At 46.6% G+C, this 18,806-nt stretch overlaps 1 protein-coding gene across 1 annotated transcript in view; it reads right to left on the bottom strand.

Annotated features, from left to right (window-relative positions):
* TM9SF3 (transmembrane 9 superfamily member 3) overlaps positions 1-18,806 on the bottom strand; it is an 86,801-nt gene that overhangs the window by 65,118 nt on the left and 2,877 nt on the right. The window contains exons 2-3 of the mRNA XM_060236660.1: positions 17,324-17,519; positions 6,402-6,524 (exon numbers count right to left, since the gene is read on the bottom strand). Coding sequence (XP_060092643.1) covers positions 6,402-6,524; positions 17,324-17,519 — 319 coding nt within the window. The remainder of the gene's footprint in view (positions 1-6,401; positions 6,525-17,323; positions 17,520-18,806) is intronic.

The following is an 18,806-nucleotide window of genomic DNA, read 5'->3' as shown; positions in this document are numbered from 1 at the left end:
CTCTTCCGGGTCCTTTTGAGGTTTTAGAATTAATGTTATTTCTGATTCCCTGCACGTATCTGGGGCATTCTTTCCTCCCAACACTTCATTGAAAACTGCTTGCATTTCAGGTGCAATAATTTCAATAATTTCTTTATAGAATTCACCTGTAAAGCCATCTAGCCCTGGTGTTTTGCCTTTTTTTAAACCTTTTATTACATCCTTTATTTCCTGGACTGAAATATCGCCTTCTGATGCTTCGATCCTCTCTTTCTCCAAAGAAAGACTAATTGACTCCTGGAACACCTTTATGGGCTTTTCCTTATACAAATTTTTATAAAAATTCTCAAAGGCCTTAATAATTTCCTTAGGGCTTTGTCTTGAGTTTTTGTTAATTTTTATACTTCTAACCTTTTGTTTTGCTTTTTTAATCTTCAAATAATTCGCCAGTCTTTTCGCCGTATTAATACTATTCCTCTGAAAATCATTCCTTACCATAGTTTCCTTTTTCCATATTGTAGCTATGTCTAGTGCCTCCAGCTGTTTTTGGAGCTCTTTTTTTCTGTTCTGTTTTGCAGGGCAATATTTAATCATTTGTTCCTTTTGTAACTTCTCCAATTCCTGAAATTTGGCTTGTCTTTTTTCGTACCGTTCTCTTTTCATCCTCTTTTCGCTCTTTATACAATGCCCCCTCATTACTGCTTTGGCAGCATCCCATAATATATTAGTGGGAACCGTTCCTCTATTTTCCTTAAAATATAGATTTATCTGTGTTTTTATAAAGTTTCTATCCTCTTCTTTTGCCATTATTAAATTATTATATCTCCAGGGTCTATTTGTTATTGGTAAATTTAACTCCAACTCAATACTTAAAGGAGCATGGTCAGATATCCAGATTGGGAAGGTTATAATTTCTTTTATAGACATAACATATTATTCTTTTCCAGGATTATATAATCTATGCATGACGCTGTTTTATGCCTACTAGATATGTGTGTGGGTCTAGGTCTAGAACTTGTAAACTCATGTGCTTCTTTCAATCCCCATTCTCCCAACTTAATATTTTTATTCTTTGTTATGTCCATGTTAAAGTCCCTTGCAACTATTAATTCACCCTCTGAGAATTGTTGAATCTTCTTGAAGACCTTAATTAGAAAATTCTTTTGTTTTTTGTTTAGTGCATAAATATTCACTAGGGTAACCCGTTTACCTTCCATTTTAAACTTGACTAATAGGTATCTACCTTCCTTATCCGTTAATGTTTCAGTATCCTCTACTGTTAAGTTCTTATGGATCAAGGTTGCCACCCCCCTGGGCTTGGAAGTCCCTCTAGCTTCTGCTAAGACCTGCCAATACGGATCTTTTATTAACGGTGTTCTATCTTTTGTGTGTGTGTGACTCTTGTAGACACATCAAATCTATCTTTTGTTCTCTAGCTAATTTAGTTAACCTATATCTCTTTAGATTTGATGTTAACCCATTTACATTCAGTGAAAGTATTCTTAATGACCTATTCATTTTCTTTATTTTTTTTACTCATTGGCTCCCTGGCTGTGGGTGTTTATTTATATATATTAGGAAATGCCTTCCTTCCCCCCCCCCACCCTGTGGTTGAGACAGAAATGTGAATGAAAACATCATCCCGTCTCCCACCTTCCAGAGTGTACGCATCCCTAATTCTCCCCCTACATATCCTTCTAATAGTTAGCTCATTAGACTCTTGTATACTTCCCTTTATGAGATATCCTCAAGAGAAGTCGTCCTTCGCCTTTTATCGAGCCTGCTTGATAAAAGGCGTTGCCTCCTTAGAAAAGTAAAAAATAGCTGTTTTCTTACCCTTGGAATGCTCAGATAAGACTTCTTTCAGTCACCAAAAACTCCTACAGCAATTTCCTTGAGGACAGATTTATCTCAATTTATTTGAGCTTTTAACAAATAACGCTGAGGAGAGAATGGGCCAGCTGTCGGCTTTCTTCAGCGTGTGCGTACAACTTCTCCTCAGACTGACTGCCAACTTTAACTGCCAACTGAGGGTTTCCCGCCCAAAATCTTTAATATCAAATCCAGTTCCCACCCAGGAACTGGTTTTCTTCTCTTGCAGCATTCTGGGAGACAGGCCTCAAGGACTTCCTGTCTCTCTAGAAGGCCCCCTCAGAATGGCTGTTTCCAGACAGGAGGGGAAGGGGGAAGAGACTAGGCTGAAGCCTGACTCGAGTTTGATGGCCTCTTCCTGCCAACTCCCAGATAACCATAGCCTAAAACGGCGTTTCTCCATACACACCCACACCCACATTCTGTGCAGGTTTACCCCTAAGGGAGTCCTTGTGTCTGGGGGGGGGGGGGGAGCTTTCCTTCTGCTTTGCTCAGCACCCACAGCTCTGCAGACTTCCCTTCTTTATTAGTAGAACAGAAGAGTTTAAAACAATGTCCCCCCAAATGCCTGCTTGTCTCTTAGCCTCCCTGGCAGCCCTGGGCCCGTGGGAGGGGTGCTCGGGTCTCTTCACAGGCCCTGCTGGGCATGCTTGTTCCAGAGACCAGCCTGCTCAGTGCGGAGGGCACGGCTCGTTGCTGCCAGCACAGGCCATCAAGAGGGGGGGGGGGGTGGGCCTCTGCTTGTAGGCTCAAGCTGAGCAGGACAGGCCTCTTTCCAAGGCAGGCCCTTGGAAACACCTCCCTTGGCACACCAGATGTGCCTCTAGCCCAGCAGCTCATTGTCAACAGGACTCCTGAGCACGGCTGGCCTTAGAAGTCCATGGAAGAGAGGGCCAATAAGGACTGCTGGCCATGGGGAACAAAGGGAGCCGCCATAGTCAGAGGCGGTAAAGAAACCCCAGTGCTAGAAGGCAAGACCAGGAGAAGGCCTTGACCTCTGCCCTGCTTGTTGGCCCTCCAGCGCCACTGCCTGGTCACTGCCTGAAGCACTAGATGGACCCTCCCTGCTCTGATCCAGCAGGGCTCTCCATACTTTTTACTAGTCGCCTCTGGAAGCTATCCTGTCTTCTGACTGGGCTCTAAGGCCTTCACTACACTTACTCCTAAGAGCTACAAGTAACCCTAACTCTTGCACACATTTCTCTGGTTTCTTCAAAAGCCATCTAAGCTGTCCTCCCTTCTGGCAAAAGTGAGCGCTGTAAGGCTGCCTGTGGCAAATGCTCTCTGGTTCCAGGAGGCAGTCCCAAAATCAAGAGCCAGGCTCATTTTCAACCTTCAGGGATTCATTCTGTAACGACTGCATTTTCTAAGTATTTCTACCACCAAAACTAACCTCTTTAGAGTTTCTCATAATTCTATAAACATAGAGGTAATCACTGTAAAAAAGTCAAGCCTCTAATTCTAACATAACTGCCCCAATTTCTCACATTTTCACAATTGCTTTTCATTTGTAACTAGGGCTACTACCCCTTGCACCAACGGTTTATAATCAGGAATCCTCTACTTCTAGATTCTTTGGAGGTGGAGGATTTATTGCAATGAAGTGGCATGAAGTGTCAGATAGGATATTCAGGTGTTACCCACTCTCATGCCAGTATTTTCAATTACGGAATATTATACAAACACTATTAAATAAGAGAACTGAGGTTCAAGTGTTAGAAATGGCAGGGCGGAAAGGGTGGGGTTGGAGGACCTGCTGTTTAAGCTGCAGATGAAAAAGCAAGCATTTAAGAGGAGATGGGAAATGGATATTCAAGGATCTTTTTCCTGCAAGCAACAGAGATGGATCCAGGACAAGGAATGGCCAAATGTGGTGAATGTGAAAGCCAATGTGCTACAGTGCTTAGAGAGACTCCAATATGGGAAACACAGATTCAAATCCCCACTCTGCGGTGGAAGCTCACTGGGAGAGTCTCAAGCTTTCTCACAAGGCTGTTGTGAAAATAAAATGGAGAGGAGTATGGCATTAACTGTGCTGAGTCCCGACCGGGGGGGGGGGGGGGAGTAAACAAAACAACATTTCTATGAACTTCAACTAAGGTGGTCCGACTCCTAACATAAATGGGCATTTTTGGACAGTCACTGCAGCTGTAATACATATGGTTTGGAATTGCAATAGGGGAGCTCTTTTGGAAACAAACTGAAATATTACTGATATGAAATGCAGAATTCAAGTTTTTTTTCTTATGGTTTACAGAAAACAGTGTATGAATGGATGACACAGAACTGGTTACAGCTTTGGTAACAGTGACACAAATGTGTGTGTCTTCTGATTGGAAAACAAAGAGTGAATTACCAATAACAAATCAGCATTACAAGGTCTGGACTGCAGTGTTAAAAAATTACAATTATATGTTACAAAGAAAAGCAGTGAAACCCCAATCAGATTTGTTCAAAACTGGATTTTGCTTATAGAATCCTAGAATATAAATGCTCATTATTCTGTAAATTGTGTATGTTTTTCTTTATTTAAAAAGTGTTCAACAGGGCCAGAATAGAAAGAAATTGGTAAAGAAATGAATCTGCCCCCCAAATGGTGTAAATACACTTACATATAAAGAAAGGACAAGAATTTCATATTTTTATGTCAAACAAACCATTCTGATGCAAAACCATAAATAACCTTGGCACTTGCATCGAAAATGTCTAGAGACACAACTGGGGTGGGGGGGGACCTAATGCTAAATGCACCAGGTGCCACAATGAAATTTTTAGACTCCCTGGAGATCAGGATTTGTCAGCCCCTGTTCAGAAGGGAATTATTTGCCAGCATGTGAAAGGCTTCTTCTTCCTCTTCTTTTATCCCTGAAAACAGCACCAGCTCGCTGCCTTCAGAGACTCCGAGTTTATGTGCTGTGAGGTAGGGAATCTGCAGAGAGGCCCCCAGAAGCAGGGTCCTGTCTTGTCTGCTGCTTGAAGGCAGTCACGTTATAAAGGGATGCATTAGAATTTGTGCTGGCTGCAGATCCCATATTCTGAAGGAGATGGCTGCAAACAGCCCCCCACAGATGCTTCCAAGCACACACAGCATCCCAGGGATCAAGCACTGGCCAACTGGACCTGCCACTCTGCCCTTCTGCATCACCCTTTGGCCAGTCTCCAAAGAGAGCCAAGCAAAGTCACCTCCCCCCCCGCTTTTGTTTTTGTGCCAACGGAAGAACCACTAGCAGGAGATGGGGGCCATGAGGACTCGGGGATGGGGCAGGGAACTCTATCCCATTCAGTTCTCCTCTACCTCCCTCCACCTTGTTCAGGTTCTCCTTTCCTCTGTCTCCTTTTTCCTCCCCCCCCCCCGCCCCAGCCTTCTAATCACTGTTTTACAATTACCAAGATGGGGGAGGGGCTACCCTGCATGCTGCTTTGGGGGCTTTTCTGCACAGTGTGGGAGAGCTCCTGCAGTCTTGTTCATCATCCTTTTCATTGGTGCCTTCCATGGATGACTGCCATGAACGAATAAGCAGAGAGCCAGTTTGGTGTAGTGGTTAAGTCCACAGACTTTTACCTGGGAGAACTGGGTTTGATTCTCCACTCCTCCTCCACAGGTGACTGCTGAAGTGACCCTTGGTCAGTCATAACCCTCTCAGAGCTGTTCTGCACAAAAGCAGTTCTGGGAGTGCTCTCTCAGCCCCACCTACCTCACAGGGCATCAGTTGTGAGGAAGGGAAAGGAAAGGAGAGTGTAAGCTGCTCTGAGACTCCTTCGGGTAGTAAAGGGCGGGGTATAAATCCAATCTCCACTTCTTCTTCTAGCAAGCAACCTTATCCTTAGTGGACCGGCAGTCAGGTTGCCAGGATCTAGTGAGAGGGCTGCAATGCACCAGCATGACATCATTTCCAGGGCATACCCGGAAGTGATGTTATGGCAATCTAGGGTTTAGCAGAAATGCTAGAGTTTTGCCATAAAGTTTCTGTTGAACCCTAGAATGGCATGGCATCAGATCCCAGTGTGTCACAGACACAAGGGGGTGGGTTTTATTTCATTCTGGAGTTGGGGGCTGTCAGCAGGGGGCATCCTACTATAAGCAGGGAACCTGGCAAACAGGAGGAGGACTTTTGCTGCCGTAGTCATTCCTGTTTCTGTTGTTCCTGCCTTTCGTTTTGCAAATGGGGGAAGCAAAAGATCCTGACTTCAGGACATCCATGCAGCCGATGCAAGAGGACCTTAGAACTGCAGCACCAGCTATTTAATGGCTAGATCTCGAGATCACTTCTGCCCAGAGCAGGAACAGCTACTATAGAATCTTCACCATAACTTTTAATCCTGAATCACTGGGTTTTCCTCCCCAGGTGCAAACTGCAAATCCTCACACTTGAAGAGGCCTGTGCCAATCACCACGGCGGCTTCCTTAGCAGAGCACGAGGCAGGTGCAAGAGCTGGCTGCACAGCTGTAGAGGAAGACGCAAAGCCAAAGCAGCGAGAGAAACGGTGCAGCACACAGCAGGATGGACTCCGGCTTTGGACTAATACACCAGAAGGGAAGCATTTCTTACCCCATATTGGCAAGTCATCTATGTACATCTGGTACCAGTAGTGATTTTTGATGGCATATACAAATGCATCTCTTGTTGGTTTATCCAGCTCTTTTTCACAGTAGGTGGTCTGCATTACATCCTCTGTGGAAAGGAACACAGTCTGTTAATAGTATATTCATGGAACAAGGAATAACTGATCCCTGCTATTCCTGTAGGAAGAGGATCCACCTATCAAGCACTGTTTAATCTTTTATTGCCTGAATAAAACCAATATATTATAGAGCTGTTACTAACGCTGAATTAAACCTGGGCACATCAAAGTAGAAAAGCAGAGATAGATCTTTCGCGCCTCTTTCGCTTTCACCAACAAATGCAGGAATTTGCTCGTTGAAGATAAAGCCTCCAGGGACAGTTTCCCAGGCTAGTCCTGGACCCGGGAAGAATAACCACAGGTGAGATAAGGAAGCTACTGTGTGAATTTTCACACGTGAATGCAGGCTTGTTTAGAATTTGTAGCAATGTGCCATCTTTAAGTATGCACTCTACTGTTACTCTATCAGTTCCAATACCTAGCTCAATAGAGCCACATGGATCATCAATAAACCATACTTTGTTTCAACTCAAGGACTGGTTCTTTCGAAAAATGCATGCTTGACATTTTGGAACTGATCCATTTAAGCGAGTTTATCTGAACCGGCCACTTTCAAGCCAGATGGCTGAGAAAGTTCCGGATAACAGAGAACCCACCGAACCATTCAAAGGAGCAGGAGTGAAGACTCCCCCCTGGCACATCGTCGGGGCATGGAGAGTCGGGGGACGCGGGTCCCCATTACACATACAGCAACTGTGCATCACCCCTCACAAGTGGGAGCCGTGACCCTCCATCACCTTGATGGACGAGGCGCACTACGAGACCCTCCTGACGAGACCAGTAAAAGGGGGGGAAAGCGGGAACCCCGGAGAAAGTGAGGACGAGGGCCCGATCCGAGACGATGACAATCAGGAGGAACCGAGGCCAGACGACGACTGCCACGGTGGGTCAGACTCAAAAGAAGAGAATGGGAGCCCCCCTAAAGAGCCGGACGTCCTAAAGACGATGAGGGGGGAGATGATGGCCATGGCCCGAGAACTGCAGGATGAGATCCAGGCGAACACCACCTTCATGGCGCAGGAGATGCAGAGGCAGATTGACTGGCTGTTGCTGCGCAACTTCAGGAGAGTCCCACCGGCCCCACCACCAGCTCCGGCAGCACCACCGGTGGTGCCCGCTCCTCCAACAGCCCCAGCACCACCTGCAGCCCTGGCACCGGCCCTACTGGGCCCTCGGGACTATGGGAGAGGCCACGAGCTGAACGCCACTTTTGACGGCGACCCCGTAGAGGTGAAATACTTCACCATCCAAGCCAATAGCTACATGCACTATTGGGGAACACATTCTCAGATGACTTCAGTCGGGTAGACTATCTTGGCTCCAAGCTGAAGGGGGCCGCCAGACAATGGTACGTGAGCCTGTACGAGACGTGGGGCCCCGAACTCGACAGTGTAGCTGGTTCCTGTAAACTCTACTAACCCAGTACGAAGACCCCCTTCAAGAGACCCGGGCCATCACAGCGCTAAGAGACATGCATCAAGGGTCGAAGTCGGTGCGAGAGTGCACGGCGGACTTCAGGGCCCAATGCCCCAAAATCCGTGGGTGGAGTGAGATGATGAAAATCAAAGCATACCAACGAGGGCTGAACGCCAGTCTCCTGGATCGAGCCCTCCAGCAGGCCCGCCCTACAACACTCGTGGGACGGGTGCAACTAGCTGGAGAAGTGGAGACTAACATGAAACGAGTGGCCCTCCAACGCCAGATGCAGCAAGGGGGGATGTGAGGCTCGGCCGTCCGTAAGTGCTACCACTGTGGTGACCTGGGTCACCTGGCTGCCAACTGCCCAGAAAAACCTCGAGCCCCCCTTAACCCGAAGCCGGCGGTGACGAGACCCAAGAAGGCGACAACTAGACCCAAGGAGTCGAGTCAGGGAAGCACCACAACATCGATGGTGCTAGACGAGGATACTATAATTCTGGATGACCTGAGTGAGGAGTCATGGGGAGCCGAGCCGGTGGGAAACGAGAGCGACCTGCACTGAGAAGTGCCGAGAGGCAGGTCGTGAATCTAACAGCACCGTTGCGGGTGAGAATAACTGGATCCTTATTTTTTGTCCCATTGACATTGCTAAACCAGAAGCTCAAACGCTTCATCCACACCAGAGCCTTAATTGACTCAGGGTGCACACGAGAAATCATCACCCACAAACTGGTGGATGCCCTTGAACTAACCCAAAAACCCTTACCCCACCCGATCCAATTCGAACAGATGGACGGGTCCGTAATGAGAGGGGAGCCCTGTATAGAAGAGGCTCAGGGGGTACCGGTGGGGCTAGAAGACCATTGGGACACTGAGGGTTTTGTGATCACCCCCTCCTCCTCCTTTGATGTAGTATTGGAAGTCGGATGGTTAGCCAAACACCAGCCAGACATACAGTGGGGGGATCAAACGATAGACTTTACTGACAAAAGGTGTAAGCACCACCGCTGGCTGAAGATTTGGGGACCCAACCCAACTCCCAGGAATAAAAAATGTGTGTATCGGTGGAAGAGATTCAATCCATTCCCCAGGAATACAGGGATTTACGCAGGGTGTTTAGCGAGGAGGAGGCAAACGAACTTCCGCCGCACCAAAGCACTGACTGCACCACTGAATTAATCCCTGGGCAGGAGCTGCCTAAAGCCAAACTATACTCCATGGGGTGGGCAGAAAAAGCGGAACTGAGAAAGTTCATAGACAAGAACTTAAAAATGAGTTTCATCAGTCCAGCTACCGCCCCACATGCCGCCCCAATCCTATTTCGGAAAAAGAAGGACGGGAGCCTTAGACTTTGTACTGATTTTCGCGGGATAAATGGGATTTCAATGTCCAATGCCTACCCCATCCCCCTGATCAAAGACTTGTTGAGCACGGTGTCAGAAGGGTCCATATTCACCAAATTGGACCTGAGGGATGCTTATTTTAGAGTACGAATAAAAGAGGGGGATGAGTGGAAGACTGCTTTTAACACATCAATGGGGCAGTTTGAATACTTGGTGATGCCGTTTGGGTTGCAAGGGGCCCCGGGGGTGTTCATAAACTTTATCAATGAAGTCTTGGGAGAATACCTGTACAAGGGGGTGGTGGTGTACCTGGATGACATCATTATTTATTCGAAGGACCTAACCTCCCACGTCCAACTGGTGAGGAAGGTGCTCACCACCTTGTAAAAGCACAAACTGTTTGCCAAATTGTCAAAGTGTGAGTTCCACCAAACGGAGCTTGACTACTTGGGATTCCGTGTCACCAGGAAGGGGTTGGCACTGGACCCTGCTAAGATACAAGCAGTGCTAGATTGGGAACCCCCGAGAACACGTAGACAGCTACAATCTTTCCTCGGATTCGCAAATTTTTACAGAAACTTCATTCAGGGGTTCACCCAAGTGATGTTGCCCCTAACGGACTTACTAAAGACTAAGGGGAAAGAGCCTGAAGCGAAAAAGCGGGGGCGAAATTAGCTTGGTCACCCACTTGCCAAAAAGCCTTCGAGAAACTTAAATGGCTGTTCACAAGTGAACCGGTGTTAACCCACCCTGATGAGCTTAAGCCCTTCGTGGTTCAATGTGATGCCTCCGATGTGGCCGTAGGAGCAATATTGATGCAAAGAGACCCAGAGGGGAGGCTGAGACCATGTGCTTATATCTCGAAAAAATTTTCACAAGAACAGCGCAACTGGTCGGTGTGGGACAAGGAGGCGTTTGCAGTAACTTTTGCCCTGAAAACATGGCGGTCCTGGTTAGAGGAAGCAAGGGTACCATTCGAAATCTGGACTGACCACAAGAATTTGGAAGCGCTCACGGGCCGTAGAAAGCTGATGGAAAAGCAAATCCAATGGGCCGGGTTCTTTGCAAAATTTGACTTTACCCTCAAGCATATACCCGGGTCAAAAAATTTCTTGGCTGATGCGCTCTCTCAATTGCCGCAGCATGAGAGCCAGAGGGAGGAAGTAGTGGACTCCATAATCCCTCCAAGCGCTGTAGCGGGCGCCGTGACCATGCAGTCCGGAAAAAAGCCTAAAATGCTGGAACTGGGGGGTGGGAACAAACTGATTGAAGAAACGGAGCGCGAGGGGAAAGAGTGGCCGGAGGGACTCGAAAAAGGGACTGGGGGATTTTGGCACTATGAGGGAAAGCTGTATGTCCCAAAAACCCTGAGAAAGGAGATTTTGCAGCACTGCCATTGCAATAAACTATCAGGTCACTTCGGATACGTAAAGATGCTGTATGAAAGCAGCGTGGGCTCCAATGGGAGGCGAAGCAGGCGGTGACCCTGCATAGCTAGCTGGGCAACAGGCAGCTCCCCAGGTTAGGCAAGGAGGGCACTGACCACAACACCGGCCCCATGCTCTCCTCCCCCTTCACTAAGGAACGGAGCTCAGCACTGCCTGGCAGCAGAGGGGAAGAGACAGCCTCCTGGCAGGTCAGCATGCTGAGGCTCGAAATCAGGCCCTTGGGAACAGAGCACCCTACAAAACCCTGTGGCTTGATGCATCTCCATCCACCAGCAATATCCTTCTTCAGGGAAGAACTGGGTTCAACTAAGAACTGCCTAGAGGAAAAGCTCTCCTGGCCAGAAACAGGGACTTTCCAGACTGCAGGCTACAGATGCTGCCTGCTACTGTGCTAGCCTCTTGAGACAACACCGAAGGCAAGATTTGGAGGGGGTCTTCAGTTAGAGGCCAGACTGGCACTGGCGTGCCTGTCAGTTGCTTTGGCCCCAAGAAGCTGGGAGACTAGAACAAAGGCAAAACAAGGAGAGGCAATATTTGTTCTTCTCAGCAGGCTCAGGGGGTACAAACCTTCAGATACCGATACTGTTTTGTTTTGTTAAGATACCGATGGTGTTTTGTTTTGTGGTCAAGTGCAAAGTAATGTACATTGGGGCCAAGAATCCCAGCTACAAATACAAGTTGATGGGTTGTGAACTGGCAGAGACTGACCAAGAGAGAGATCTTGGGGTCGTGGTAGATAACTCACTGAAAATGTCAAGATAGTGTGCGATTGAAATAAAAAAGGCCAACGCCATGCTGGGAATTATTAGGAAGGGAAAACAAATCAGCCAGTATCATAATGCCCCTGTATAAATCGATGGTGCGGTCTCATTTGGAATACTGTGTACAATTCTGGTCACCGCACCTCAAAAAGGATATTATACCATTGGAAAAAGCCCAGAAAAGGACAACTAGAATGATTAAAGGTTTGGAACACTTTCCCTATGAAGAAAGGTTAACATGCTTGGGGCTCTTTAGCTTGGAGAAATGTCGACTGCGGGGTGACATGATAGAGGTTTACAAGATTATGCATGGGATGGAGAAATTAGAGAAAGAAGTCCTTTTCTCCCTTTCTCACAATACAAGAACTCATGGGCATTCAATGAAATTGCTGAGCAGTCAGGTTAAAATGGATAAAAGGAAGTACTTTTCACCCAAAGGGTGATTAACATGTGGAATTCACTGCCACAGGAGGTGGTGGTGGCTACAAGCATAGCCAGTTTTAAGAGGGGATTGGATAAAAATATGGAGTAGAGGTCCATCAGTGGCTATTAGCCACAGTATCTGTGTGTGTGTGTGTATATATGTATGTACATGTATGTATGTGTGTGTGTATACACACAAACACACATATATATTGGCCACTGTGTGACACAGAGTGTTGGACTGGATGGGCCACTGGCCTGATCCAACATGGCTTCTCGTTTGTTCTTATGTTTAACTCAACTAAAGTGGTGTTTTAAAAACTACCTTCCAGGGAATACTAGACTTTTCAGAAGGGCATGAGATATTCCTAAACAAAAAGCTCACTTGGGGATAAATGCTTCTCTGACAGACCGCTGGCCCACCCAGCAAAGACTTCTTGTAGCTGGTGTGGAATACTATGGGTGTTATTTAAGAGAGCCATATCACACTTCTCTACCAAACTGGAACCGACACAGCTCACAATGGATTAAATCTTAAACATTAACTCCTGAAAACAAGACATACCTCACAAAGAGAAACCTAAAAAAGGAAGACGCTGCCTCTGAAGAACAAAGCACACCAACTTAAACCAGCATTAAACATCAACATAAGCATTAAAAGGCATAAGGCATGGTGATTAAAAATTAACCCCAAGGGATCTAAAATGCTTGGGAAAACAGAAAAGTGGTTTTGCCTGGCCCCTACAACGATGTAAATTGGCTCCAGGTGAGCCGCTGGGAGGAAGGAGTTCAATAGTACAGAAACCACTACTGAAACAGCCACATCTGTCTTCAAAGGGGGGGTGGGAAGAGGAAGAACTACCACTGCTGCTGGTTTTTATACCCTGCTTTTCTCTATCTTAAGGAGTCTCAAAGCAGCTTCCAAGCACCTCCCCTTCCTTTCCCCATAGCAGGAACCCTGTGAGGCAGGTGGGGCAGAGAGAGCTCTGTATGAAGAACTGTGACTGACTGATGACCACCCAGCAGGCTTCACATGGAGGAGGAAGAGGAGTGGGGAATCCACTCTTCCCCACCACGTTGAAGGCCAGCAGGTATGCCACTCATAGGTCATATGAGGCTTTACAGCTCAGCACAGCACTCTGAATTTGGCTCAGGGGCCAACAGCCTCAAAGCTGGCAAGGTGCATTCCCTAAAATATAAACTTGTAGGCAGCTGGGACCAGCTGAGGCTCCACACTTTCCTCACAGCCAGCCTCCTGGCATCTGCCCAACCAGGATGGACTCAGAGCATGGCCACAGAACAGGCGCCATAAATAGTCTACATGGAATAATTTCTGGCCATCCTGTCCATTCATGCACAGCAACAATGAGGTCCTGAAAAGCCAGCCAGTGTCGCTGTTGGGAAGGAAACACACATGACAACACGCCCCAGAAGGCCCTGCAATATGCCGGGGGGGAGGGGGGCAGGGTATAGCACTGCAGCATACTTAAAGGAAATGGCTAGTCTTTTATGGTGCAACAAGAGTCCTGTAAAATTCAGTATCCCTGCTGCCAATTTACTGATAGCTCTACTGCTGCAATACACTTAGCATACCTTTGTGCTCTATGATAATCCAGGAAAAACCAAAATTCACCATAGATTTGTTATGCCTCCATCCCATACAGAGAGCAGGCAGAGTGGAAAGTTTGAATCATAGAATTGGAAGGGACCTCCAGGGTCATCTAGCCCAACCCCCTGCACAATGCAGGGAATTCACAAATACCACCCTCCTCCCTAAATTCACAGGATCCACATTGCTGTCAGATGGTCATCCAGCCTCTGTTTAAAAACCTCCAAAGGAAAATTGAGGAGGGACGGTGGCTCAGTGGTAGAGCATCTGCTTGGCAAGCAGAAGGTCCCAGGTTCAATCCCCGGCATCTCCAACTAAAAAGGGTCCAGGCAAGTAGGCGTGAAAAACTTCAGCTTGAGGCCCTGGAGAGCCGCTGCCAGTCTGAATAGACAATACTAATTTTGATGGGCCGAGGGTCTGATTCAGTCTCCATATGAGAGACCAACACCTCCCAAGGAAGCCTGTTCCACTGAGGAACCACTCTAACAGTCAGGAAGTTCTTCCTAATGTTGAACCGGAAACTCTTTTGATTTAATTTCAACCCGTTGGTTCTAGTCCTACCTTCTGGGGTCACAGAAAACAATTCTGCACCATCCTCTGTATCAGAGGTTCCCAAACTTATTTGGCCTAACACCCCCTTTTCAGAAAAAAAAATTACTCAGCACCCCCCTGAAAATCTACCTTCAAGAAGTGGACTAAAAGATGCAGCAACATATTTGCACACAGGGTAAACAAAGATGTTGTAAAGAAGACACTTTGAAGCTTGAAATTCTAAAATAATTTTATAAAATCAACCATAGTAATATTTGCATACACAGGTATTTGACAGGAGAAGTTCTAGATGGGCCCAGCTAAACTGGTTGTTTTGTACCAGCGACTGGTCGCACAATTCTAGCACTTCAACAGCCAGTAAGGGATATAAATGGATTAGTAAAATATCCAAACTCAAGAAGAGGAGGAGAAGATCAGTGCCGGCGCTAGGGGTTCTGCTGCCCTAGGCAGGCCCCCCCCTCCGTGTGCTCCGAAGGGGGGGGTATTCTTCGCACTCCGGTGATGACACCATCGTGCCAGCCAGCAGGCAAGCCAAGAGCCCCGGGCGGCACACACAAGCACTGCCGTACTGCCACTTTTCTTCATAGGGCAAATGTTGTCTGTGCTTGTCAGAGGCTTCAAAGGAAGCCTCCGAAGAATGCACCATTTTACTGCTGCCTGCTGCATTCGGGTTGAAAGTGGCTGGGTGGGTGGCACCTTCTCATTGCACTCATCAGCTCTGACATGCAATGGGAAGGTGCTGCCACCCAGCCACTTCCAACCTGAAAGCAGCAGGCAGCAGTAAAACAGGGCTCTCTTTGGAGGCTTCCTTGGAAGCCTCCGATGAGCACAGGCAACATTTGCCCTGAGAAGAAAAGCAGTGGCGCGGCAGCACCACCCGCGGCTCTCGGCTTGCCTGTTGGCTGGCGAGATCATGCCACATGGGAAGCGGTCACCTACCCTGCCCACTCCCATGCACTGCCCCTGCAGAAGACACATTTGTGTCTGGGGCATTGCAGTTGGCTAAAATCAACAGAAGCAACCACCTGGTAACCAGAGGACTGTAAGAAGCTTGATGCTCTGCAGAAAACCTTGTGAGAAAGCTGCAGGTTGGAACTCTTCAGAGAAGTTTGTGCAAATGCCTCAGTGCTTCCACCGTCCTGACTTGAATTGTATTGCTGAGAGAGAAACTGCAAGCAACCTTGAGAAGCTGCTAACTGTAGCAAGTATTGGCTAGGATAGGTAGTAGGGGGTTTTTTTCTGTGTTTCTTGTTTGTCTGTACACCTCTAGTTTTTTATTCTGTCTTGTAAATAAACTGCATCCTTCTTATATTTTAAGTGGAAGGAGTTCTGGTCCTCATTACTAGTCTAATTGGGTGAATTTGCACTAAGTAGCAGACAAAAAGGAACCCTCTATTTTTGTTAATGGGAATTTTTCTCTAAATTAGAAATTGTGGATACCTCCCAGAAATGTGATGTTTTGACACCTACCACCCTCTTCTCTTCTCCCTTTATGCTTCCACCGCCCCCTTATTTTTATTCACTGCCCCCCAATTGCACCCAAGGCTACTACCGCCCCCTGGATCGTTCAGCGCCCCGCAGGGGGCAATATCGCCCACTTTGGGAAACACTGCTCTATATGACAGTCCTTCAAGTACTTGAAGATGGTGATCATATCACCTCTCAGCCACCTCATCTCCAGGCTAAACTTCCCCAGCTCCTTCATCCTTTCCTCATAGGACCTCACCATCTTTGTTGCCCTCCTCTGGACCCGTTCCAGCTTGTCTATATCCTTCTCAAAATGTGGTGCTGAAAACTGAACACAATATTCCAGGTGAGGTTTTACCAGAACAGAACAAAATTATACCATCACTTCACGTGATCTGGACATTATACTCCTATTAATGCAGCCCAAGATTTTAGCCACTTCATCACACTGTTGACTCATGTTCAACGTATGGTCCACTAGACCCTTAGATCCTTTTCGCACATACTACTGCCCAGGCAAGTCTCCCCTATCCCATAACCATGCATGGCATTCTTCCTACCTAAATGCAGAACTTTACATGTATCCCTATTGAAATTCATTTTATTGGTTTCAGCCCAGTTTTCTAGCCTGAAGGATGCCTTTGCATGAAGTAAAGCACATCCACCCTCCCAACTGCAATATGTCCCCACCCCTGTCTACACTATGATAAGGGACTGGCTATGCCTACATTATAGTTTCAAACCTGGGGTTTATATGTCAAATGCTCTCTGAATCTAATGTGTCAAATTGGTCAGCATGTATAGAGAAAAAAATTTGAAGTGATGGGCCTATCTATAGAATCACTGTCCATGCTTACATTTTCTGCTGCATTCCACCAAATCAAAAACAGGATGTTAGACACTGAGCGCCAGAAGTTAAATAGTCTGGCTAACAAAATCTACTCCCCTCTGAGCTTTGAGATTCCTCTCAGCACAGGGAAGATGGCCTCTTACCTATCGTCCTTGCAGGTGTCACAACAACACAGAGTGCTTTGTCTTGCTAGGTGCAATGCTATGCCTTCTGCCATTCTTGATGGCAGATTCAATAAAATAGCCTATTCGGCTAGATATTGCCCTTGTAAACAAAAATGGGTTGAGTCAATTACTCATATTCTCCTGCGCTGCCATCTGTATACGGATCTACGTTATATGTATTTATACCGTTGTAGCCAGTATGATCGACTGCTTGGATGCACTTAAGTCCCAGAGACTCTTGAATGATTTTTCTATCAACGTTACTGAGAGCTCAGCCAAGTTTCTCTACTCTGCTCTAAAGTCGTGCCAAAGGATATCACAGAAATAATTTCTATCCATACAAGTGTACATGAAAGTTGTATTTCGATCCTGTTTTATACTATCTGTACTGTTATTTTTATACCAATAAAGGCTGGCATGACTTGACCTGATAAGGAACTGGACAAGGGAGGCCAAATAAAACCACTCCTGAGCAAGTTTACCAGATAATTTGTGTCCACCCACTTCCAGTCCTGCTTAACAGCAAACCCTGGCCTGCATTTCCCATCCTTAGAGCTGGTGCTGATGCAAAATGTAGCCACGGTGAAGGCAGATTGGACTAATTCACACAGGGGAGGGGGAAGGAAGGCAGGAGGCATGACACATTTCTGAAAATAAAGGCATGCCTCTCTTTTTTCTTTAAGAGTTTAAGAGTGGGATGGCAGAGTTCAATTTCAGGGAGCTCTGGTAAAAGCAATATAGATGGGTTTTTACCTTTGAACTTAATGTCCAGACCACTGAACTCCAATTCAACACCTTGAAGAGCTTCACCCAGTGTTTCATGGTAATGATCAATGCTCTTTTTTGACCCTCCACAAAAAGGGAGAGAGAAATATTTGTAGGTTTCTTGACGGTTGTGGTATGGTCCTACAGTGTTCATCCACAAAACAACTTCTTCTTTGTCTTGGTACTGAAAAGAAAACATATTTCGAGGAATGAGGGACTCATTACAGCCAGGCAGGTACTAGTGACAAAATGTGGACTGAATGCTTCAAAATGTTGTCACGGGCAGCAAAGGGCAGGCTGAGCCAAGTGGCCACAGGTGGGTTGTCCTTTCCCCCACCCATCTTTCTCCTGCCCTCTGTCCAAGAAGTGTAGAGCAGCTGGCTTTCACTAAGGACAAGGTAAATACTAGGAAAGGCCTGGGAAGGCTCTGAAATATCTTCCACCTTCAGCAGTCTCTCAGGATCCTGACTGCTCACCTAAGGTCAGTCTGACTGAGCTTCTCCAGCAAGGATTCTTACCACTGCACAACATGAAAATAATCTGACAACACTGTCTTTCACAGAGAAACAAACATAGAAAAACTTTGCACAGATACAAAACATACATGCATTTCTCATCTTGACTGTATTTTCCATACATGCCCCCCCCCATGAGGCACCCTCGTTGCCTACATTTTTTAGATGCGAAAACTCTGCCCTCTTCTTGCTAGTAATTCAAACAGCAGATTGAACAGCATGCAAGTTCTCTCCTGAATTTGACTGTTTGGTAATTACAACAGGGTAACTCGACTGGACTGAGTTTGCCCAGGCGTCATTAACCAGTAAGGAGCGGCTGCTTCCTGTTCAGTGGCTGCTTGCTTCTGCTGCTTCCTGTGAAAGGCCACATTTGTTTTTATATCACATGAAAGCTTCCTCCCCCCCCCCAAAAAAAAACTCCTGAATTCCTCACATTGCCTCCCCAGTCAAGGTTTTGGCCGGCATCACAGAGCCACAAAGCCAATCAGTCTGGACACTTTTCACTTGGCCCAGTTGCTGCTCAAAGGGGACGCAGAACAATCCTGGTAGCCTTGAGGCGGGGGGGGGGGTGGACAGAGTAAATGCTTTACACAAAACAAAGCCATCTGGGCAGATGCTGCAAGTCAGCAAGTTTAGTTTCAACCAGTTTGGAAGAACCCAAGTCCTTTGAAGCCAAGGCAGACAGGGAAAAAGGATCAATGAAAATTTGGGTCTTTAAATTTTTTCTATAATAAATCTCTCTGTCATATAACTGATTTAAAATTGAATCTGAACATGGCTCCAAATCAGTTTTCCTGGGGCTGGAAGTGAAAGAGGATAACAGAGACAGTGCTTTACTTATACGTTCCTCATGGCCGAATGAGAATATGAAACCTCTGAGCACTCAATACCTGGACAATCTGGAAACTATGATGTGGATCTGATACTTCAACTGAGTAAGGCCTGAATGACAGCAT

This window comes from Heteronotia binoei, chromosome 4, assembly GCF_032191835.1.
Source record: "Heteronotia binoei isolate CCM8104 ecotype False Entrance Well chromosome 4, APGP_CSIRO_Hbin_v1, whole genome shotgun sequence".
NCBI lineage: Eukaryota > Metazoa > Chordata > Lepidosauria > Squamata > Gekkonidae > Heteronotia > Heteronotia binoei.
The sequence above is the reverse complement of the archived record's forward strand: the minus strand, read 5'-3'. Positions and strand labels throughout refer to the sequence as shown.